This window comes from Aythya marila, assembly GCF_965140915.1.
Source record: "Aythya marila genome assembly, chromosome: 6".
NCBI lineage: Eukaryota > Metazoa > Chordata > Aves > Anseriformes > Anatidae > Aythya > Aythya marila.
Window position 1 is genome coordinate 5,001,263 of NC_139047.1, and position 24,264 is coordinate 5,025,526.

The 24,264-nt window shown below is 36.0% G+C and overlaps 1 protein-coding gene across 4 annotated transcripts in view; it reads left to right on the forward strand.

Annotated features, from left to right (window-relative positions):
- The first annotated feature begins 1,127 nt into the window (after nt 1-1,127).
- Nucleotides 1,128-24,264, forward strand: part of TFPI (tissue factor pathway inhibitor) — a 43,175-nt gene continuing 20,038 nt past the window's right edge. For 2 of the 4 annotated variants that reach the window (XR_014317844.1, XM_082763988.1), the window contains exons 1-3: nt 1,129-1,355; nt 14,965-15,084; nt 22,884-23,084. Coding sequence is in view for 3 of the 4 variants with exons in the window: in XM_082763988.1 (XP_082620114.1) it covers nt 14,970-15,084; nt 22,884-23,084 (316 nt within the window). In the remaining variant the exon portion in view is untranslated. Of the gene's footprint in view, nt 1,356-14,964; nt 15,085-22,883; nt 23,085-24,264 lie in introns of all 4 variants that reach the window. The other 2 variants (XM_082763989.1, XM_082763990.1) reach the window with 2 other exon arrangements.

Below are 24,264 nucleotides of genomic sequence, written 5' to 3' on the forward strand. Positions count from 1 at the left end.
ACCTTAGTACATCTGTTTTGGTCCATTTTACCTTAGAGATTGGTGGATAGTTCTACCAGAAACCAATTTCTAACACAGGGGCTCCCAAAATGTTTTTCAACGGCTTGGGTGTCACAGAGGACTGACCACTTGCTTACCTAGTGTCTCCTGAGATGGTTTGCTCCTCCCTTTATTTGAGCTCAGAGTTGGTAATTAGGAACTGTATAACAGAACCCAACCCCCAGTATTTAAGCTGCCTCTTTACATTTTGAGTGCTTCTAGCCCATTTCGGGAGAGTTAATCCATTTGATTATTGACCCAGTTAATAGTCGGACTCAAATAATTACTGGCTTTGCCTTGAAGTGGATTACAGACATTCCTACAATCCAAGAATGACAGATCTCAGAAGCTACCAGGAACACTTCTGGTTGTTTCAGAGCAAGTAAACCTGTTAACAGACTTTGAGAAATTTCCAGGTTTTTTTCGGGATGTTGATGAACATATGAATATAAATCTTCCCTTTAATTTGTCTGTTTGTCTTTGCTTGGAAACAATTGCAATTGGTTACAGCTACTAATTGTATAAGTTGCTGTTCTCCATCTGTTCCTTCTGTCTCTGTTGCTATTTAATTCATTACCCGGGTAATTCTCTTCAAGTGGTGTCCAGGACTAGGATTCTGGTCTACTGTCTTTATGTGCATAAATTACAATGTCTCTGTCTTATAATACAGTAGCTGAGGAAAGGGATGGCTACTGTGATGATGCTTACTGTTAGTTTTAGCACATACTAATACAATTCATAATTAGGTTGTGTGTATGTATTTTGTTCAAGGCAGAATAGCCTTCGTAGTCAAGGTGCAGGTACTGTAATGAAAGCAGCCTAGATCTAGAGTGAATGGCTTCATTTAAAAACTGACAAAAAGAACAGAACTGTAATCTACATCTCTGTCTTAAATAAGTAATGCTTATGGTATCCTTTTGAATTAAAGTCTGCCATGTAAAAAGAAGCGAATATTCTACAGGCTGTCTCTTGTTCTTTAAAACTGTGTTTCAGTTTAGCTAGTGTCATTTAGAACACAGTTGCTTTAAACTGGGAGCAGATATGAAAACTTGAAACAGGAAGCTTCCCTGCCGCTGCTGCAGGGCTCTGACTTGTACATAGAGTAAACCCATGTGCTCTACAAAAGCAAGAACGAGGACTAGCTGATTAATCAACAGGCAGGATCCTGCTCTAGGAAGATCAGGTTGCAATCCTGCCTTTGTAGCTTTACACCACACCCCCACATATTATCTTCAATGTGACTTGGTAGGGGAGGACTGCATTCAGCACGGATTCAGGAATCCTCTGTGTGTATAACAACTGTTTCTAGGAGTTTGGTGAGTACTTTGTAACAGACTTTGTTTTACGTGAGATCTTTTTTTCTTCAGCTGGCAGAAAAGAATGTCCACTGTTATGTTTTCTTTAAAATGTGGTAGATGCAGTAGTCAAATGTTTAGAATCAAAGTCCAGCTGCAAAAAGGGAGACTTCTGTATAAATCTGAAACAGTACAACAGTAAATGTAACTTTACAAATACTAATACAACTAATCTTTGGTTGTCAGAATGTGAGACTAAGGTATTGTTAGCACCAAGGCAGTTCAATATCTTTGAAAGAAAGCCATTCAAAAAGCGAATATATTCATTTTGATCATTAGCTGGAGTTTGGGGGGTGGGCGGGAACTGAAGCTTCTGTTTATTCAAACAATTCCTCTACTACAGTAACTTCAAGGGAGGCTTGATTCAAGCAGAGTGGTCTGCCAGGCTATTTCAAATCCTTCTAAGGTATGTAACATTGGAAGCAATTAATACTTGGAGAAGTACAAGAATATTTTAAGTCAAATTAAGCTGATGTTAATACAAATCAATTTCACTCATAATATACATGGAAGTTCATAAGTACTAAAACATCTGAGCAATAAAGAAGGTAGTGAATGGGGCTTGCAGACCTTGGTGCCAATTAAAAAAAAAAAAAAAAAGCAGAAAAATGTCAGTGACTTATGTAATATTTTACTTGTAAGAATCTGCATGAGCTTCATCTTCTGTAACTCTTCAATGAAAAACAATGATACCATTCTGCATTAAAAAAAAAAAAAAAAAAAAAAAAAGGAAAATATAAATAGCTGTTCTAGAAGATTTAAATACATCTTAAATGAGGAAAAGGCATGTAACAATGGGAAAAGTGGAGTAGGGAAAACTCAAACAATTTAGATGGGGGGAGTATGTGAAAGGTCAGTGTGACTCAGTACTCTAGAAATTAGTCATCAAAGTACTTCATGGAAAACATGTAAAGATATAAACCTTCCTTCCTGAATGCCTTATAGACAGATGCAAAGACAGGAAATCCAAGCTGCCAGTATAGATATGAACAGCAAAGGCATGTTTTCATAATTGCTTGGAACCTACTTGGGGAAAATTGTTGGCCTTTTCCCTTTGCCATCTTTACTCATCTTTGCTCATTCTTTAATTCTATCAAGACAGAGTTTGTGATCAGATGTGAAGGTAGCAAGCATCTATATCCACAATAAATTTTTTTGGCCTGTTGTTTGAGCTGCATTTGAAAACTGTAATCATTAACCAGCTTACTTTGGATGAAATGTATGCAGTTAGAATAGTATTAAGGAGCTGAAGATGATTAAAACATATGCTGCTATAGTCTTTTTTCCTGTCAAACGTCCCACTTAAAAGGATTAATTTAAAAAGTAATCATATACACCATTGCTTGGTAAATCTATATCTTTTAAAAATATATATATAACTTCTATGGTAAGGAATCACTAACTGTACTTGAAATTGAATTTCAGTAATCTTTGTTTATCTTTACTTTGTGAACTGTACAGTTTGCAATTTGGAGATAAAATGAATTTCAGCTGTCAGTGTAAGTTATTTCATCTTCAAAGTGCATTTAGCCTTGCAGTGCAATGCCTACACTAACTAATATTGTTAATGAAAACTGAATTTTAACTCATTTAGCTAAATGCAGAATAACTTTAAACTGAAGTTTTATGATCTTCTTGTCGCAGGAGAGTTTGAACAATTAATGGCACTGAATTTATCCTCCTTAATCTCATTGCAGAGTTAATGTTGGAAGTCTAATGGTCAAAACTCCTGAATTGATGTTAACTATTTAAGAGCTGGATGTCAGGTGTGAAGGGCCATGACACAGAACGTACCAAAAACAAATTTCTGTCAGAGAGGAAATTTTAAGAGACTGGAGGAAAAGTTGTCCAGGATATAATGTGGCTAGGAAACAAAGCAAAGGTGTAGAAGAAAAAGCTTCTAAATAGGCTTTTAGAAAACATACACAGAGTCTCTAGAGAGCTGGATATCTCACCTCTAGCTAGACCAGACCCACAGTCAGAGAAGAACTAGTGGATTCTAGATCTAGCTTCAAGGACATTTCTGCAATAACCCTTCCACTTTAAATGCATAAACAGGCACAAATATTAGCACCCGGTTTGTTCTCTGTTCACAGGGTTACCAATGGCTTTTATATTACTCTTGCGACTCTGTGGACCTTAAATTATCCTAGTGGAGAGAGCACAGACTGTTCTCAGAGATATCAACATATAGCAATGGAATGAGAGTAATTTCTGGAAACGTGGATATCAAATCTCCTTTGGACAAAAAGAGGAACTGCTGTTGTCTCTTCCATTCAGGGAAGCTGCTCTAGCACCTATATTTACTTTAAGAAGATGATCCTGGCAGTAACACTCTTCTGTGTCTTAAAAGAAAGTGGTAGCTTCTTGAAGTGCTTTGCAAGTATTGTGGTTTTGGTTTATGGTTTTTGGTGTGCATTCAGCATGTGCTGAGAACGTCTGCCAGAGGAAGTCAGAGCATGGGTGCAGAAACAAGAAGAGAAATTTTAAAATTAAAAACACAAGAAAATATATTAAAAAACAAACAAACAAACAAACAAAAACATCGGTAGAGCTTATGGGCCTCAAGAACAGCATGAATCATGCACATTACAATTTTGGAGCACACTGTTTACATTTTGTCTAATTCCAATGCTCTTTGTTTGGGCTAAATTTTGAATAGTCACATTATCTTTTTGAAAACTGGGAGATACTAACAGTTCCTACAGAAACCAAAACTGGACAGAGGGTTTTGGTGAGGATTGAAAATGGGATCTAAATTTTAAAGGTCGTCATGCTTGAACCCGGTAAAATTGCTCTTTAAAAAAATAAAAAAGACAAACTACTGACTTCTATGTGTTTCTCTTATGAAACTTAGAGTATGGGACAGACTGTCCCGGGGATAGAATCGAGCAAAGCCATGTGGGGAGTCATACGATTCCATTCCTATTATAGTTACTGCACAGCAAAAAACATTAATTTTTAGTCATTCAGCTGTTCATTTTACTTCCTTAGTATTGTTGTCACTTTCCCTGATACATGGCATGCATAACTGAAGTTACCTAGTTAATTTGATCTACTGTTTAGAGAGAAAGAAAAAAAAAAAAAAGTAGACATTTGAACATGGTGAACCAGGATGAGTGCTGGACAGAGAAAGGACGCCAACCTTCTTCCAGAAAACAGAGCATTTCAAAAGAAGCGATTTTAAAACAATAATATTAAAGGTAGCAACTGCAACAAGCAAATTAGGCATACAAGTATATGAAGGAAATATTTAGCTGGTGCTGGTACAGTTTTTTATGAACTTGACAGGAAGGTCCATATAAACTTATTAGTGTTTTTCTGTAAACATTTTCTACTTTTCCATTGATTGACTCTTACTGCCGTTTTTGTTGTTGGTGGTGGTGGTTTGGTTTGGTTTGGGTTGTTTTTTTTTTGTTGTTGTTGTTTCTGTTTTTTGTTTTTGTTTTGTTTTTTTGTTTTGTTTTGTTGTTTTTAATCATGTTTCCATCTTCATCTCCCCATCTCCTCTCCCCCCACTTAGGTGTTGGAAGATTCACAAGGGATTGTGTCCCTTTCCTCTCTGTGGCAGTGTTATTTTGTGTTGGTTTTAAGTATGTGCAGAGTGATAATCTGAGGCTGTTTCAGTCTGCGGGTATTCCCATTGGTGGTAATTGCAGCATTACCAGTGCAATGGTCCAGAGCATGCACAGCCATTGCAGTTGAAATCTATTTGATGTATCGACACAGGAAACAGGGGGTGAGCTAAACTTGCTTGGCAAAGCAAGATAACTAGTATTTTGATGTTTGGTATGTGTGCAAAATGTGACTTACAATTATAAGGTTTCACAATGTTAATAGTCAGGTATGGTCAAAATCAGTCATGAGACACTGCTGCGGCAGATAGTTTCCTCCTGTGCCTGCCTGCCTGTTATGTTTTCAATAAGTGGTAGCTTTACTTCAGTGCAGTAGAGTGCTTATGGTTCTGTAGTGTGTACAGTGTGGAAATGCACGCAACTGAGTTGAAGACAAATACACAGCACTGAAATGACTGTCCATTAGAGAAGAGGGTTGGGGTAGGCTAGCTAACTGCTAAATACAGGACGGTTTGTTTCTATGTGAGGAGAGCTGAGATTTGGAAACATCCACTGTATTTTTTCAGTCCAAACTACTGAAAGAAGAGGTTGGAGGCTTTCCAATCCTGGTGTTTGCTGCTGGAACTGCCATGCTAGTTCCCAAAAGCATAACTAAAATTGCTGCTTGTCTGTTTTGTTTGTTGCTTCTGAGCTGTGAGGTACTATTAGAATGATGAAGGCATTCCCTACTTGAAAATAGAATTACTTGACCTATGATTTTGCTACTACCAATTATTTTTTGTCCAAACCTAAACACTGTGCACCATTTTATGATGCCTGTATACATCTTTCCTGCATAGTTTTCTGAGGCGTTGGACTATATTTTACATTAAATGTAACATTAACCTAGTTTTCACTTACCAGTTTGGGTACATCTTACCTCGTTATCAAAGGGGAGAATTAGTGCAGGGTTGGGTATGTGGTAGTGATAGATTTTTGGTTATTTTTGTTTTCAGATTTATGAAATAATGGAAACTAGTGATTTGGATTAGTCCACATTAATATAATAATAATAATTTTGGGGAGAACAAACTAATATTTATTTTCATTACTGCAAACTATCTCACAGTGTGGACAGGGCTGTATATGATGAATGGAGATTTACCTCAGATATGGCATGTCACATAGATGTCATTGCAACATCTAAATAAAGAACTGGCTCGTTATTTATTTCTGTTTAAATCAGCCTTCTATGAGGTGGAAACAGAAATTCAAGTAATGTACTCAGTATGTCCTTTATGGTGAGCTCATAAAGTTGGGTCATGTGCCATGTACTTTTTTTTTTCTTTTTTTTTTTTTTTTCTCTGTGGTTAGAGCAAGTAGCTAGAAAATCATTAGCCATTCCCTCAAGGTGTCTTTAGTAGCTATTCAATTTGGTGTAGACAAATCCTGTGTTCCTGTGAAAGAGGTAAGTACAGCTGTTCAAAAAGTAACTCTTAATTTCAGGGTTTTTAAATAACTTGAACTTTGTATCAAGTGGTCTGCTGTACACTGCCATAGGGTTGAGCAAGTTTTTCGCAGGCTACCTCCGCCAAGGCATGCCTTCTGTAGGATGCATTCTCAGCCCATTCTCCCAGTTCCCAGCTCTTAGATGATGTGAGGCCCAGACTGAACCACCTGGGAAGAACTCAGGGGAGGAGATGAAGTCAGGTCTGGAACTGTGTGACAAGAAAAGGTGAGTGGAAGCATGATGGCAGCAGTACCCAGAGCCAGGTGTGAGATGAGTAGAAGGGAATATATCCTGGCACTAAGTTGGGGAAATTAAAAACTGTTTTTAAGCACAGGCAAAAGGAGTCAACAAAGGAAAGTGAAAGGTCAAGAGAGATCCATAGTTATGTGAAAAAAGAAGGGTATTCTGGTGGTAGCCTTATTAATTAATTGATTGATTTTTCTTTTAAAACATAACAAGGTTTTCTTTTCAGTTAATTTGTAAAATGTGTTTGCAAAGCATCATTTACAACTTTAATGCAAACAGAACCAAAGTGAAAGTTTAAATCTGGAACAGTGATATCAGGCCAAGCAGCTTTTTAGCATAAAAGCTAATGAAGTCCTTTGTTTTTTCTAAATTTTAACTTCCCAATTTTCATTTCACTACCCAATTTTCACTTGGAAATTTAAGATGCTGGATAGTGCAGCAGCAAGTCAACCTTCATGTCGAATGATGAAAGGTAACCAACCAAAATCCCCTTTCATAACAAAAAGGTGATTTGAAGATTTAGAATAATCTGGTGGAGTCCCTGGTCTTAGGACAGATACGGACTATTAGGGAAGTAAATTGAAGGGTGGGAATTTTTATAACTCATGTTTTCAGTTACTAATGTTTGCTAGCTGATGATTCACGTTAGACTACCTACTTTCTGATAAGTTGCCTGGAGACTGCAAGGCTTTGCACTGAAGTCATTTGAAGGTCAGACTGGTACTGACTCTGGGACTGATACATAGCACAAGTTTCTGAGCCACAGTGTAAATATCCTCTTCTTATATATACATAAAAAGACATGGTGCCCGATGACCTCTTACAGTTCCCCTCATCCAGTTTCTGGGAATACTCTGCCACAAGTCTGTGAGAGGAAGGAAACAGGCAGGTGGAATGTCAAGACTAAATACAGACCCTGACTGTATTTATATGTAGTATATGTATTGTCCTAACTTGAGAGGTTATCATCTCAAATCACGTGAATTGTATATATTTATATAATAAGCTCGGGAGATGCATTAATGATATCCTGCTGAGAGAGCCGTCTGCCTGCTTCATGCAACAGGAAGGGAAGAAGAATTTGTCTTGACAAAGGACACTTTGCCTTGGTAACAGCTATAACAGCTGTGATAGGGGCAGTTTTTACCTTGAGTTGCATTTTATATCTTTGCAAGACACACCAGACACTGTGTAGTAAGCGGATTTTTTATTTTTACAAGGATTGTTTGATATGTTAGTGTAGTACAGCTGCCATGGTGCTTTTTCAGTGTTTCTGCATATGAAATGTTACTTAAATTGAGACCGCATATTGGTTCGGCATAATTTTGAACAAAGAAAACTCTTTGTCAAGCTAATACTCCCAGAGTGGTGGAGAAACAGTCCCTCTCACTGCTGAATTGAAATAAAATGTGTTGCTTTAGTCTTGTTTTTGAAATGAGTCTGCTTTCTGTTGCCAGATCAGCATGTGGCTAAGGAAATAAGTCTTAGCAGGAGTCTAGTTTGGGAAGACTGGGAAGGTGGCTTAGCTGTTGCACTCGTGCTGACTGCAATGTGGACAGTGTTCTAAAAAGCAGAAACTAGGAGAAGGAAAATATTAAAATTCAAAAAGACCTTTAGTACCAGTCCACCCAAGACAGTAGCATGTTGGTCAATCTTATTGACATGTTTCTTGAGCTAAGCAAGTGTTTTCTGGGTTAGGATGCAGATGCATCTCAAATATATGTCCTGGCATTCTGTAGATACTCTCTGCAGTATTTACTTTTTTATGAGGTCTATAAGTTTCTTTATTGGCAGTGACAGTTCCTTCTGGTTAAAGGCAGAGGTCCAAGTCCTGTCTAGTTCCTAGTAAGAACAGTTTGCTTGCGTGTGGCCTGGAGTACAAGTTTTGAGTCTTTCTTCTGTTGTAATGCACTTAAATATTTTAAAAACAGCTTCACCTGCTGCCACACTTTGATTCCATATGCCTATTCCTTTATAAACAGATTCAAAAACCTCTGAGGTCTTCTGAGCCTTAGCATTCCACACCCCACCGTCACCTCCCATGCTCTCACAAGGGTGAAGCATTCTAGGTCTGATTTGGATGCATAACTAAATGTAGTACAAGGTTAAAATAAAATAGTATTTAGGCTGACTCCAGGAGTGTATAGGTTCTCAAGAACAGGCAGGGATGGCATTTGGCTGAGTGTCAGCAGTTAGAGAAGTGACATCAAGCTTTTACATCACCAGAGGAGCAGAGAGTTATTTGTGCAAAAGCACAAGGTCCAGGAGAAGGTTGCCACACATGTACATAGCAAGCATGAGTATACAATAATGAATCATGGAAAGATATAGCTGCTTCAAGAAAGTGCAGAGATTTTGCTTTTGCAGTTGCACCAGAATTGCTGTAGGAGCGGTTGGTACAACACTGGGAGTGAGATTGTAGTTCCCACTTCCAATTTTTAATACAGCTTTCTAGGCAGAACCTAACAGTGGAGACCACATCTCAATGTTTTAGAGGATCATATTTTTTTTATAAATTAATTATAACAGCAGTGTATTTTTCTATTACATCTTCAAGGATGATTAAGCAAATACAGAAGTTATAAATATGTAATTATTTTCCACAGGATCTTCCAAAACCGTAGGTCTTCTCCCAGCTGCAACGAGAAGTTTGCTATAGTAGTCTTTGGTAACTGGAGAGAGTACAGTCTCATTCCTGGTGTTCCTTCACTCCCCAGGCAGTTCTCTTTGTCTGCTGTTGTTTTAGGTGTTGTACAGTTGATTTCTTTTCTAGCACATGGCAATGATGGAGTTGATCATAAATTATCCATGCTACATTTAACAATTGGCACATATTTTACAGTGGCATAGAAGCTGTCCTACAAACAATACTCAGTCGTCTGAAGTAAACATGCACAAAAGGATTATTAGTTTGTCTTGGGGGAAAAAAATGTTCCTCTTTATTTTAGTCAGAAAATAATCTGGGAAAAACAGAATTTTCTCTTATTTCTGGTGGTCTCATGAAAAAAAAAAAAAAAAAAAAGTAGAATTTGTCTTGTTTCTGTAGCACCTTTTTCTACTTTTCGTGATGTGCCTTGGGTAATGCTTGTAGTGTTGGGAAAAATAGATATGTCAAGGATGCATGACTTCAACAGTCAAGTATTAGTCATCTGTCCCTTACTTTAGTGAATCAACATGAGTTCCATAAACATTTATCTTGCGTTGCCCTTACCATGCCTTTTAATTTAAAGGGACACAATTTTAGAATTGATAAATGATATGATAGGATTCATACTTTCTTCATTGTTCTAACTTCTCCAGAGTAAGTGAGCAAACATGATGTTTCAAAAAGCTGTAACACAGCATGTGTAGTAAAATACTTTCAGGCAACTCACTGACTCAGCCAGCTGGGAGACAATTCTACAGGCTGAATCCAATAAATTCTGTCATATACGTCCTAGTAGGTTGTACTTGATACTGTAGGGCAAATATAATACCCGAGAAGTACATTGAGCTAATAAAAGTCTGATTTCATATCAGAGGCACTGTAATGCTGTCTAATTAGACCTTCTTTAATTTCAGGCTGTGCTAATTTAACCTTTTATTCCTCCATTTACTGTATCCTTTTTATCCTTTTTTTTTTTTTTTTTTTTTTCCTCCTTCCATTTCCTGGGCTGTCAGTGTGAATGAGTCACTTTTACACTCATTACAATGTCACTTTGTGCCATTTTCTGAAGCTGTTTCTGGCTACTGCGGAAATGTTAGCTTTTATTTTGCCTTTTCCAGTTTGCTGGTTAGAGATAAATACTGTGCTGAAGAAACGCTTGTTTCTAAACATTCTGGTAACTACAGAAATTGCTGCAGAACAGACTAAGTAAACATACAGGTAAAAGGTCTGACTCCAACGGCTGTAAATATCTGCTTTTAGCAAAAAATCTAGGGAGCCTCCTGATATTTCTGTGTTTAGGTGTCAGGATTAAAAAGACCTGGCTACAAAAGCAGGTAATAAGGGTCTGGTACTGGGAACTTCTTTGATTGCTTTTGGTCTGCTTTTTCTACCTATATTCCAGCTTTAGGGAAGCTAGTGGCATTACTCACAAGTCAAAGCATTTAATTAAATCAGTGAGTCATTGCCAGCTACCACCCATAGACCTTTGATTCCCTTGTCAGGCAACTGAAACATTTTCTGTTTATTAAAAAAAAAAAAAAAAAAAAAAAAAAAAAAAAAAAAAAAAAAAACTTATCTAAAAGCTAGTTAGTTTGGGAGCAGCAGAGTGTCAGCTCCTAAGGAAATGTTTTTTAGGAATTTATGAAATTTGCATTAATGACATTTTGACATATAGAAAAGCCACTATAAATGTTCCTTAATGATCCTTTGCTGTCCTAAATTAGAACCCTTTCTGGAGTAAGGGACTATATTTACTCCCAGAGATTTTCAATTTTTTGGGGTCTATATGATCAGACCATTTAACATAAATTATTTATGCTCAAAGCATTTCCAATATTTCCCATAACTTGCAGTGCTTCACACAAGTTCTTTTATACTTTACTGAGATGAATGTCATTGTTAAAGTAATTTGAATTTTACCTTTCATATAAATGCAATAACCCTCCCAATGTATTAAAAAAAAAAAAATCATAATAATCAAAAATCAATATCAATTAAATATATCAATTAAAGCTTACAGCCTTAAAATTCTGTTACAGAGCAACAGAACATTAAATCAGAGAACTTGGACTTTTCTAGATGGCTGGTTTTTTTTTAATTGAAAAAGCACAGCCAAGTTTACTTTGATCTTGGATTTTACTCTTCCTTAAGGAATTAAAGGATTTAAGGATTTAATCATTTCAGTAGTAACACCTGCACCTCCTTCATCCCATTTCTACCCATACCTGATACTGTGCTCTGGGAATGCACAACCTTGTGGGAAGGCTAGCCAGAAGAGAGGCAATTATGTTTGGTCAGTAGACTTTGCAATAAAGTAGATATACAGTTAGTCTAAATTTTTTGTCTTGTGAAATTGGCCAAGCATCAATGAGTCTGACTTTCCACAACATCCTCTTTTCAGGGAATACAGCTGTTAAGTTGAAGAACAGAAATACTGTACCCCAGTCAGATTTTTGATCTCTGTACAAACGCAGTCATTTATCCTTGTAATCACACAGTAGCAATTACACGTGGTAGCTGTACAAAATTTTATTTTAAGGTGAAAAAAAAAAAAAAGTACGAAATTTTATTTTAAAGACTCATTTTCAAATGAAACATTTATTGTGGATTTCCATTTCTTGATGATTTTCCTATATTTTCCTTCTAACTGGGAACAAAGGTTTGGGAATATAGGATGACAATAAAAATGAATTTACTAAATTTTGCAGTCTAAAGTCTATACTGTGCAGATTGCTGGAAGAAGGAACCGAGGCTGAAACCTGAATGATCTATAAGTAAATGAAAGTAAATCTCCCTGAATAAGTGCAAATGTTGCCATCATGTTTGAAAAAACTCAGATACAGAGAATTAGAAATTCAGAAAATGAGAGCCACGGGGTAAACTTGGAATTAATCCATGGGCAATTGAGGCTGTGGGTAATTTCCAAATCCCTTTATGAAGGGTCAAAACCATGTCAAATATTACCAATTAAGGCTTGTAAGGAAAAGAAAGTACTTAGAAAATTCCCCTTTCCCATGTCATTTTAAAAACTAAAATTGAAAGTCTGTTCTGTAATTTTTCATTCCTATGAACTCAGAGTAGTCATGCAAAGCATTTCAGACTCTTCAGTTTCTTTTATAACTATCTGAGTATCAAATCTGAATAGCTGATGGTTATTTCAGCTTTTATCCACCTTTAAATAATATCAAACTATCACCACCTTTATTTACATTATAATGCTGAGTACTTATACAGCTCTTTGAAAATTTTCCTTAATATTTCTCCCCATACGGTTGTTTCTTAGTTGTGGATTTATATTAGTTTTGTTAGTGTCAAACTAATACCATAACTCAGATGTCTCACAAATTATAAAGAGAATCTTAGACAACTTCACATTACCTTGTAAGGAGCTTTTTTTGTTTCTCTTTAAAGCATGGCTGTACTTCTTATCAAATAGTGAATAAAAAGGTTTGCTCTAATTTATCTAAACTTGTGATAAAAAATAAATAAAAATCTTCTAAGACCTTGTACTACAAAACTTTGCATGGATGAAAATTTAGTGTTAGGCCAAATGTATCACAAGAGGTGTTGTTTCTGGAAATCATACTGGCCTGTGGAAACTAAAAAGGAATACTCTCAAATCTGTTGACTTTGTGCAGAAATACAGTCAATAAAACTCCTTTTTTCAGATGCTCTGTTGGTCTATTTTGGATTTATGATATCATCTTATGTGGTATTATTTCAATATGTTAAAAATTTTGATTATGTATGTGGCTTATTTCTAGTGTCTGAAGTCTCAAACATTATTTTTGCAAGGCAGTATATAAACAGATGCATGTCTGTGGACATTCAGGCATTTAATTCCAGCACGCACACAGAATCTTATCAATCTTCCTGAAAACATGACAGTAATGTGAAGGTTGGCTGTTGCCCTTGGTCTTGAACAGTTACTTTTGCTCTAACTGTTGGAGAGGGAGTCTCTGCTGTTTGGCTTACTGGAAAACTGAAAATTATCTGAAAAATAATGAAATACTGAGAATAACTTAAAAAGATAGCTTGTTAATGCTAACGTTAGGCCCAGCGCTCAAAAATATTGAGTGGATAGCAGTGAGCATTTCGGTAAAGACTCTTCTAACAGTGTATTATTTTTTAAAGCCCATTGGTGAGATAACATCAGAACAACTGTTTGGGTGCATTAGAAAAAGGAAATAATTAATGCACATAATTATCACACCTAAATAAGAGACTTATAGACAGAATGACAAAGTAGTAAGACAGATAGCCAGATGGGGTACACAAGGTAGTGCAGACAGTAGCATTAATGAATGTGATTAAATCTTGTCTGACACGTCAGAATGAACTGTTGAGTCCATAGCATAGTGCTATGTTTTCTTTCTTGTCTTTTAGCAATGCTGTAGGGAACACACATTTTTTTATTTATTTTTTTTCCTACAGCTACTGTAAGTTAGGAAAACACTGTAGGAAAAAATTGAAACAGGAGGAAAAAACCGAAACTTTCTCAAATCAGAAGTGAAAATTCTGGCTCTGGTTTGATGTTGAAGATACAACTCTTACTATAACTCTTACTATACAACTATATCTAAAGTCAGGTGGCAGGCTCTTCCCGCAGACCCTCCTGCCCTCAATGTTTTAGCACCTCTGCATCACCTATCTTCATAGACAAGTAGACAAAACAATAAAGATAAAACAGTGCCTGAAGGCAAGGAACTTCCTAGTCCTTTAGATTTTTATGAAATTGATGTTAATTAGCTTAGCCAAAGTTTGGTATCATACTTAAGAAAAGGGGACATCTGTCAGTAGCTAAAGGAGATATTGAGCCTATTTTCTGGTTAGAATTCAGGATTTCCTAGTGAACTTTTAATTAGTTTGAAAACATGTATTTCTTCATAATTAAAGCAAAAGTTTTCCTAAGGTGCTCTCCAATATATGCGTGCACAACCTTATTTTCAGCATAACTTGAACATGCTGGCTTCTGTAGAATAATTTTCTTTGTGTGAATAACTATGGCTGCACTGATCCCATGTGGAAAAGAATAGCTCTGCACTTATTAACCGAGGAATTCAATATTAAGGGGATCTGCAAGACACAAAATACTATTTAATACTATTAAAGCCCATGTTGCAAAAAAAGTTCACTGGCTACAGTGAACTGCAGCTTCCAGGAACTTGATAGCTATAAATTGATGAAATATTTGTTAAAAATATAATATTGTGCTTTTGGCAATGAATCCATGGTCTGCAGATGAGAAAAACTTATTTTGAAGAACTAGAAATAAGGACATTAAAAATGTATTTAGAAGTACAAAGTATTATATTGTATATCATTATGTATTCTGGGAGGTGATTTAAAACTGTGGTTTTAAATAAAAATAATGTCAATGTCTCTAGTATGTACTGGAGATGGGATGGGAGACTTGAAATCAGCTGAAAGCAACTAAAAATCTTGTTGTGTTCTTCGTTGTGCTTATAATATAATTATACTAAAGTATCTTACATTATTTCCAAAGCTCTCTCTTTATCTACCCATAAATCTATGTTCTACCCTGCTAAAGACTTTTGCAGAGCACTCAAGAAATTTGATTGAAGTGTATATTGTCATTTATATGTTATTCAGGAAAGATGAAAGGAAGAAAGAGGGGATCGTTCTTACCTTTAGCCTTTTTCATGCTGTTTGTCTGTATTGCTGGACATGCGACTGATGACTCAGACGATGGCGAAGAAGGGGATGCTCTTGGTAAGAGTTCACAGAAACAACACAAAAAAATCGCATAACAAAATCACAATGTTATATGCACTCTATATGTACTTCTTCTGTACTTGATTTTTTTTTCAGGGAAATTTGGAAGTGGAACTAAGCATGCAACAGTGCTGAAACTAGACTGGGTTCTTAACGAACCAGAGGATGCTCAGAATTTTGCATCTAGCTCTAGCAAAATTGTTCACTTTCTATAATGGCTTCTGCTTTGCATGCTTTCTGAAAGTTTTAATCTTAATCAAAGTATTAGATACCAAGATTATTCCCTTTAAGCTCTGCTTTAGTACCTCTGGAAAAGTTCGATGCTGAGGGAAAAGAGAATGCAGGTGGTAAACTTTGGCTTTGTCTTCCTGTGCAAATTGAGTAGAAACATGATTAATAGCACTGTAAGCTGATGTTACTCTCTCCTGTGCACAGCTCTCTTCAGCCACAGTTAATTTGCAAAGTTTAAAAAATTTTGGATAGCCCTAATTGTTTTCCTTGGCCTTAGAGATGCTTTCTGTATGGAAAAAAACATCTCTACCAAGTGATTTGGTATTGACGGATAAATAAAAACTTGGCAGTCAGAGATTTTTGTTGAAAAAAATATCAGAAGTGTGACTTAGGACTGGAGAGGTTCTTGGATTCTCTTAGCATTGTAAGGCTGTTGTTCATTGTACCTTCAATTAATTGAAATTCACTAAGTTGGGTCAAATTTCTGTACTGGATATCATTGTGCATAGTATTTTAATTTCGTCACAAGCAATCATGAGAAAACAGATGAGGGAAAAATGTGCTTGTTGTACCATATTTAAATGGGCTTCTTTCCTTTTAGAAAATGACTTGAAAAGGTTACCTCTTTCTTACGCTGTAGAGAGAAATGTAGTGGATACCTCTCATATTTGACATGTCTAATTTTGAAGACCATCTAGGAATACAGCTAAGGGTGACTTTTTGTTGCTGTTGCTGGTACTCATATAAATGCCTATGGCTTGTCAAATTTCCATCCACATTATTTCTTCCTATAAGTCCTTTGCAGCAGCCTTGAGAAAAAATATTAATTCTATACAGCCATGGCTGTACTACAAAATAAGCCAGCACTTTAGGACCATATCACAATTAGTCACCACAACTTAAAATATTAGACATTCCACATTAAGTGTATGCTTATCATGCCAATGTCGTCAGATTGTTTCATGCAGAAAAAAATTGTTTCTATTTACCCTTGAGGTACCTAACTACCCTTCTTGTTTGAAGGCAAACTTGTATTTGTCTTTACTCTCCCCCACAACTCTGTTTTATAAAGTCCTCAGCCTGAACTCGCAGTTCATGAAGGCCAAATTGTCTTGTTGGTTATAATAATACACTTCTTCAACAGAACAAGAAATATTCAGGATTAGTCTTTTTTTTCTTTTTTTTTTTTCTTTTTTTTTTTTTTTTCTTTTTTTTTTTGTGGCCCTGTGTACTTATTTGTTTTTTAAATATAAAAGACAACAGGAAAAGCACGCCAAGGAAATTAAATAGTCTCTTTTTATCCAGCAGTATTTTATCACCAATTATTTAACAATTGTCATTTAAAATTATACAGCCAGTAAATGATTTAGAATGAGGGACAGTTATTAACTTATGAACTAGTATTCCACAGTAAAAAATGGTCAAATGTGATGATTAGAAACTAAACCAGGGCCCTGTTGTTGTTATGACTAGTGAAGACTCAGTTGTGGTATTTACAAGAAATTATTTTTGCTGTAATCTGATTATGTTTTTATAAAATGATTATGTAGTTGCTATTTAAAATTATTCTTGTGATTCCTTACATATTAAATTCTGGCTTCACTGAATTTAACAACAGAAATTTTGTAGGCTGCAATTTCACTAATGGCATGTATTTTCTGATGGTAGGTGGTTATAAAACATTGACATACTTCACCCCAGCAATTCAATTCCAGGTATTGAAGGATAAAATAAGTTGTATGCATCCATTGCTTGCAATATGGTACTCTTGGATCACATTTGATACATCTCTGAATGAATCTGGGCTTTTTGATTTTTTTGTGTGTGTGTGTGTGTCTGTTTTGTTTGTGTGTTTGTTTTGTTTTGTCTATTAGTATTTAAGCTACAGTAGTAATTAAAGTTGAAAGTCAAGTCCAGCAGGTTAAAATGGATTCTCAGTGTGTTCTTTTCCAGCAAACATGATGTCATTTTTCCATGAGTAAATTAGATTTATAAAAAAAGTAAATGATATAAAAATAACCAGTCCATGTATATTGTTCCATAATACCTTATGTGTTTGGGAGCACTCTAGTTGATGTTCCAAAGCCTGAAGAAAATAACTTACTGGTTGAATGTGCTTTTTATTCTAATGTGAAAGTTTATCAAGAATAAATGTGACTGCTTTAAGAAAGGGTAGGAAACACATGGGTAGGAAAAGCAGTGAAGTGTGTGTGGGTGGGAAGCTGTCAAACTGGCAAAGATGGAGAAAGAAGAAACAGTTATTCATTAGCGACAAGGTGCTTAGTATTGATATCACTTATCAAAGAGAGACATTTACAAGAAAGCTTGGAACGATGACAGCATATCTTTGTAATTAAGGATAACCGCAGGAATGTATATGAGTGAGGACCTGTAACCTAAGAAACAAAACAGAATGTATTCTACTTAAAAACTGAGAAATTCTTATTTCAGCTTAACATAATATAGACCAAACTTTGTTTTTTTTTTTTTTTCCCAGTTAACTTACGTAGTTCTGTTCTGACAAGTAAGTACACAGAAATGCTGTTGTCTTTCATATTTATTGTGCCATAGATATAACAGGAAAATTATTTCACAGGCTAATTAAAAGGATACATTTTTAACCAGCAGTTTTGCAAATCGAGGTAGCAAGAGTCTAAGTCAAGTTAGATTCTTTGAGTATGTAAAAAGCTGGGGAAAATGGTATTGTTTTTACTTTTACTAGTGTGAAACTATTAGAGAAAATATTCACCACTTCTGGTTTGTAATATTGCATTGCTTACTAGTAAGGTACTAACAGGGCTTTACACAGGTATTATAAGCTCCATGTGCTCAGGGCTACAGTATGACTAACTGCAGGTTATTAGAGTTTTCACAGTGAAAGTACTACTTGTAAGTTGATAGTAACTATTCAAACAACAGTCTTGTCCTAAATTGCAAAAATTGCTGCGTGAAGGACAATAAGTGGCTGTGTTGTGTAGGAACTGTATTGGCCAGTATCCTGGCTCTTGACAGTTGCCAAAAGTAGGAAGACTGTAGGAATGGAGCACGAATCATAGAACCATAGAATGTTCCAAGTTGGAAGGGACCCACAAGGACCATTAGGTACAATTCCTGGCTTGACACAGGACCACCCAAAAATCAAACCCTATGTCTGAGAGTGTTGTCCAAACACTTCTTGACCTCTGGCAGGCTCGATGTTGTGACCACTGCCCTGGGGAGCCTGTTGTACATCACCCTCTTGGTGAAGAACCTTTTCCTGATACTCACCCAACCTTAGCCTCCTGTGATGCAGTTCCATGCCATTCCCTTGGGTCATAGCACTGTCACCAGAGAGAGGAGCAACTCCCCCTGCTACCTAAGATTGAAGTGACATAGAATACCTGTGCTAAACTCATGGTCAGTGTGAGCCATTTTGTTGATACTACTTTGCACTTACAACAAAGCATGGAGTTCAAAGGTTGTTAGCGTAGGAATAGGCACTTAGTGCCTTTAATCATGACAAGCTACCACATAGTTGATCAAACAAAGGTTTGAAATGAAAATTTTTGAGGAAAAGTAGGGAGAAAATGTTTTGCTTTATTTTATTTTTGGTGTGGCAAGTAAGAACTTTTTTGTAACAGTCTGTATCAGCTGTAATTCTTTTTTCAATGTTTTTTGAGCAAAACACTCTCCATGTTCTTGATTTAGGGTAGTAAATTTATATAATTCTACAGATTTTCTAAAAGTTTATTTGGACTGGGTGCTTAAATGGAATGCCTAATAAGCATCCAAAAGGATCCAATGGAGAGACTTAAACTCATTTTTCTTTTAAAATGATGACTGCAACTTGCTATATTTAGAAGAATAAATGCATTTGTAAATATAAGGTGGAAAATAACTGTTTAAGCACTTGTATAATGAGATTGTATTTGCTGAAAAGTAAGTAGAAGTTTCAGAGCATTACAGACATAGTATAATGTTGTAAGCAAGGCTAGTAATATCACTAATGCCTCTGGTATTATGGTGTTCCTCTCTGGGCCATACACTTTAAAAGTAATCCAAACCAATAGGAAAGGATCCAAAGGAAAGTTGCAGGAGGGTTAGAAAGCAAGACCAATAAAAAGAGATTGAAGAAGGAATTTTATTTATTATAGAGATAATTAAGAGGATAGAAGAGTCATCCAATAATAATAATAAAAATAAAAAATAAAGGAAAGTTGGATGTCTTGAAATTATTCTTCCTACACACTGAAGGGAAGTACAAAATTATTTAATATGTAATGAAGACTATTTGGGCTGTATATTATGAAAAATACTTGTATTGCAAGCAGGGTAGTAAAATATCGGAACTGGCTCCTTCAGGTTACTGGGAATTTTACTTCACTGGAGTTTTTTAAGAATGATTTGGCCATCTATCAGGAAAGGTCTCAAGGTATTTATCCCATAGATATATGCCAAAAGTTGACCGAGCAACACTGTTAAAACTGCTTTCTGTTTACATTGTTAGTTATTCACTGACATTTCTGATAGACAGTTTCTCTAAACGTCATATCCTGTGTTCTTCACACAAGGCCTAAAACGTAGTAGGAACAATCTCTTTTAGAACTGAATAGGAGAGGAGGAGGCCATACAACAGGAATTAGCTTACTCAAGGCATATTCCACATGTGAAACCGGTGCAGACATATTTGTATCTATACAGACCTACTGGCCAAACACTCATGCTTGCCTTCTCAACTGCTGCTTTAATCTGAGAAGGAAAGCTAATTTTATACCGTCTGTGGTGAGCTAAGTGTTCCCAGGTGTAAAGTAATGGGGGAAGAACTCTCTCTGTTCCCAGACGCAGGAATGATTCAGTTCCCATGAATCCCTTTGAGACATCTTTCCTCAGAGTCACTTGGTTATTGTTCAAAGGGAGAGGACTTGGCTCTCTGGTGCTTCACAGGGTACGTATTTTAGTCAAAGTATGGTAATTTACCAGCATGCCTAAGAAAAGAAATGTCTCTGCCAGTTCATAGATTGCCAAAAAGTGAGACACAAATAGTTGTTATGTTTGCAGTAAATGTCACTGTCAGTACATCTGACAGTGGTAACAATGTGACTAACTACAGAGGAAAGGTCTGAGGAGGTAAGCAAAACAAAGATTTAGTTTTGTGGGTTTGGTGGGAAACAAGCAGCGGTTGAGACCAAAAAGTTTCTAAGATTAGTATACTAAGCCAGTTGTTCTTCATTGTGTAGTTTTGCAACTATGCTTAGGCACCATTTCTGTTTTGATACCCCACAACATTGGTGTGGCATACTGCAGTGAGCAAAATGATCTGCCATAACCCCATGTTTGTAATTCTAGTAGTTAAGAAACCTAGTAAGTTTTCACAACCTCTTTGAGACTGAACTGGGTCATTGACACAGGTCACTTATGAGGTCTCCTTACTTGTGTGCCAAGAAAGTAAAATGTTTATAAACCAGCTGTTAACTCTCACCCACCCCCATTTAAGCTGGATTGATTTCTGTGCAGCTAAATGCTTGATTTTAGCCTTTCAGGAGTTATTCCAAATGTTACTGAAACCTTTGATGCTTTCAAGGCATTTTTTCCCCCTATTACTCAGTGAGGGAATTCCAAAGTCTTTTTTTTTTTTTTTTTTTTTTTTTTTTTTTGCAATGTAGTGTTCTCTCAACTTTTCTAGTTGAGCCTTTTCAAGTTTCTTCCAAAGGATTTCCAAACCTGTTGGAGAACTTTGGACCTTTGAGGCACAACTTGGAATCTTGTATGGTGTCTAAATCCTGATTCTTCATGGGCTTAAGAAGACCCAAATAAGGAAATTGGCGAGAAACAAAGTTCAGAAATCTTTGGCAAGCTGAGCTCCATAGGAATTTTAGTGAAACTCATATCTCTTTGAAATTTGTTGTTTAATTCATCCACAGTATCTATTAGGCAATCTTCAATGGTATTTTCAAATCTGTTTTTCTAACTTCAGAATTTGTAAATATCCTTTCTCTAATAAGGTAGACAGACAATTTTAGGGACTGAATATTTGGTATGCATTTTGAAATTAAACATCTCAGTCTGTATTTTAACACCAAATTGACCGTGTTAAGAATGGAAGATCTAATTATCTGATACATTTTTTGTGTTGATAGTACTTGTGTAATAAAACTTATTTTTTCAAGGATTTACATGATATGGGATAAAAGATTTTAGCAGTGAATTTTATTTCTTTGTTGTATATATAAGTTATCAATGTCTCAAATGGAATAAAGAGTAAACTTGCATTTGCCTCAGTGTTTATGAGGGTTTACTTCAGCTGTGTATTTCAGTTAATTTTATAATAAGATAAATATTATATGTTAAACTAATAGCCACAGAGTGGGTAGGTAGTAATGTCAATTTCCTTATCACCAGGTCATAAAGCAGGATTTTTGTGGATTCTGTTAATTAAAACTGGAAATTTACTATACTTAGCACAAGAAAGCTATATAATGATCATGTATATGCTTGTCCTCATCTTTTTTTCCTCCTTCCTGAGCCACTGCAGATAGCACTGATAGTTACTTTTGAATACACATATTAAGAGACATCAGTGTTCTGATTAGTTGTGGGAGAATGAGGTCAAGATTTCAGCTCTGTTCTTGCAACTGCAACTGCAAACACAAGCTCTGCAAAGCTTTTAAAATCCTCTACTTCCTTGGAAAAGGAAAGCAGGAAAAAATCTCAAAGCCTGTATTGGTAAGGGAACAGTATTATAAATGGGATCATCAGAGTTTCCTTATAGGCACCAACAGCATAACACTTTGTTAGTAATCTTCTTCAAAATATGTATGTTAATTTTTACATAACATTCCAAGAGTTAATCATATGTGTATATATTGAAAGACATAAAAATGACTTGAGGTGAAAAGGTTCAACTTCTTTTCACCCAAACATTCTGTTGTGTTCTTTTCAGCTCTTAAAAGGTCTCAGACGAGAACAGTAAAATCGAAGAAAGGTATGAAACGTATCATGAAACCTATCAAAGAAAAACATCATGACCTTTCAATTGTACCAGATGGGTTTATGTACCAGTAATGTGTAATGTGGTAGGGAAATGGTGCCCTCTGCAGGGCTCTCTTGCTTAGTTCACCCCATGCTGCTGTCTGCTGAGATGTCCTTACGAATTATGTTCGCTCTCAGAGATGTTCATGCACAAGGCACACTCCTTCAGCCTTTATTTATGCAGGAGTAGTCAGCGTGTCTTTCGGAGCTGCCCGAATTTTCTCAGTATATTTGTTGATGATAATTTTTCACTAGGTTCCATGAATAAGCTGCTATCTGTAGTTGTTTACAAAGTTATGATGAGGACCGGGTGTTTGGAATACGAGCTCTTTTGGTTGAAAGTTGAAACCAACATTTCCATTTGATTGAGATGAACTTGTGTTCCAATGGAGATGATGGTTGTCTTTTTACATCTATGTTTAATGTGTTTAGAGCTTTAGAGCCAGATATTAGCAGTGCCTCTCCAGCACAACAGGCAAGAAATTTGATTTTGAAGTTAAGCTGTTCAGTGAAGCAAAGTAACTTGATAACAGTTGTTCTACTTCTTTTTATCACAGGTGCTCCTTTGCCACCGCTGAAACTGGGACATTCAATTTGTGCCCTGAAAGCAGATGAAGGTCCATGCAAAGCTATCCACATGCGCTATTATTTTAACATTCAAAGCCGTGGGTGTGAAATATTTGAATATGGAGGATGCCATGGCAATGAAAACAACTTTCTAACACTGGAAGAATGTCAGAACAAGTGTGTGGTAACAGGCCAGTACCCATTCTCCTATTCTCATCAGTTCTTCATTTGCATTTTTTATTTGTCATCCGTAAACCATATGAATTTTAGAAGTAGAGGTCCTCTTCAGTTCCTGTTAATACAGTAATGTCATGCTCCCAATTATGCTCCCAATTATTCTATGATGTTGTAGTCATCTGGATTATTTTAGATTCTGCAAGCAAGCATTCTGGATTTGGGAAGACAAATTGTGAATTTTTTTTAGTGGACATGCAAAATAGAGAGCAATGCAAGAAAGCTTATTTTCTGGCTAAAGCCATGATTTGAAAGAGTTGTTAATGTAAAATTGATTGTGAGGCTGAGCTAAACAGTTGGCCAGCGTATTCATTGCTTTTGGAATATCATACCCAGTTTCTGATTCCATGCTTCTCTTTGTTCAAGAAGCTGATACAAGCTATCCAAAATCTTGAACATCTGCCATGATTCAACAAAATTAGAACTGCAGTAATAAAATAGTCATCCTTAAAAATGTCAGTTATAGCTGTTTGGCTTAAAATATCTGTTTTGTTGCAGCTTCATCAATTAATCATTAGAAAGAGGAAAATGAGATCCAAAACATGATACACAACAAAATATACAAAATGTGCCTTGTGAATGCCATTTTTGCTGTTAAAAATTATCATCATAATTAACTAAGGTCTTCAGCATTGTGAAGGCTTTACAGAGTAAAGTGGGGTTGTTCTCTTACCTGTAAAAATTGAGCCAGAATAGTATGATTAAATAGAGCACAAACCTCAGTGGGACTGTATGTATAAATAATAGCGAAGCTTAAACTGAGATGTTGTACCTGAGCAAAGTTTCATTGATGAGAAACTATCAAAACAGCTAACAGAAGGAAGACCTGTTTTTCCTAACAGGTTTTCTCTGGTCTTCATCCCTTTGATCTTTCTAGCAAGGAGACTGCATGCATTCTATGCAATCCCTGAATGTGATCCCTGAAGTTTATAATGAAAGCAGATTTCAGTTATTTTTCTTTCAAACAACCCCATGCATGTAGAATAATTTCTTTCAGGATGGAAAAAAAACAGTACAAAATGTCACCAACAACCTGTCAAAGTGATAAAGATCAGATCACTACATTCTTTAATTGAATATCAGTTTTTCACTGCAGTTAATTCTCAGGATTGATTTGAGACTATTTTTTAATGGCTT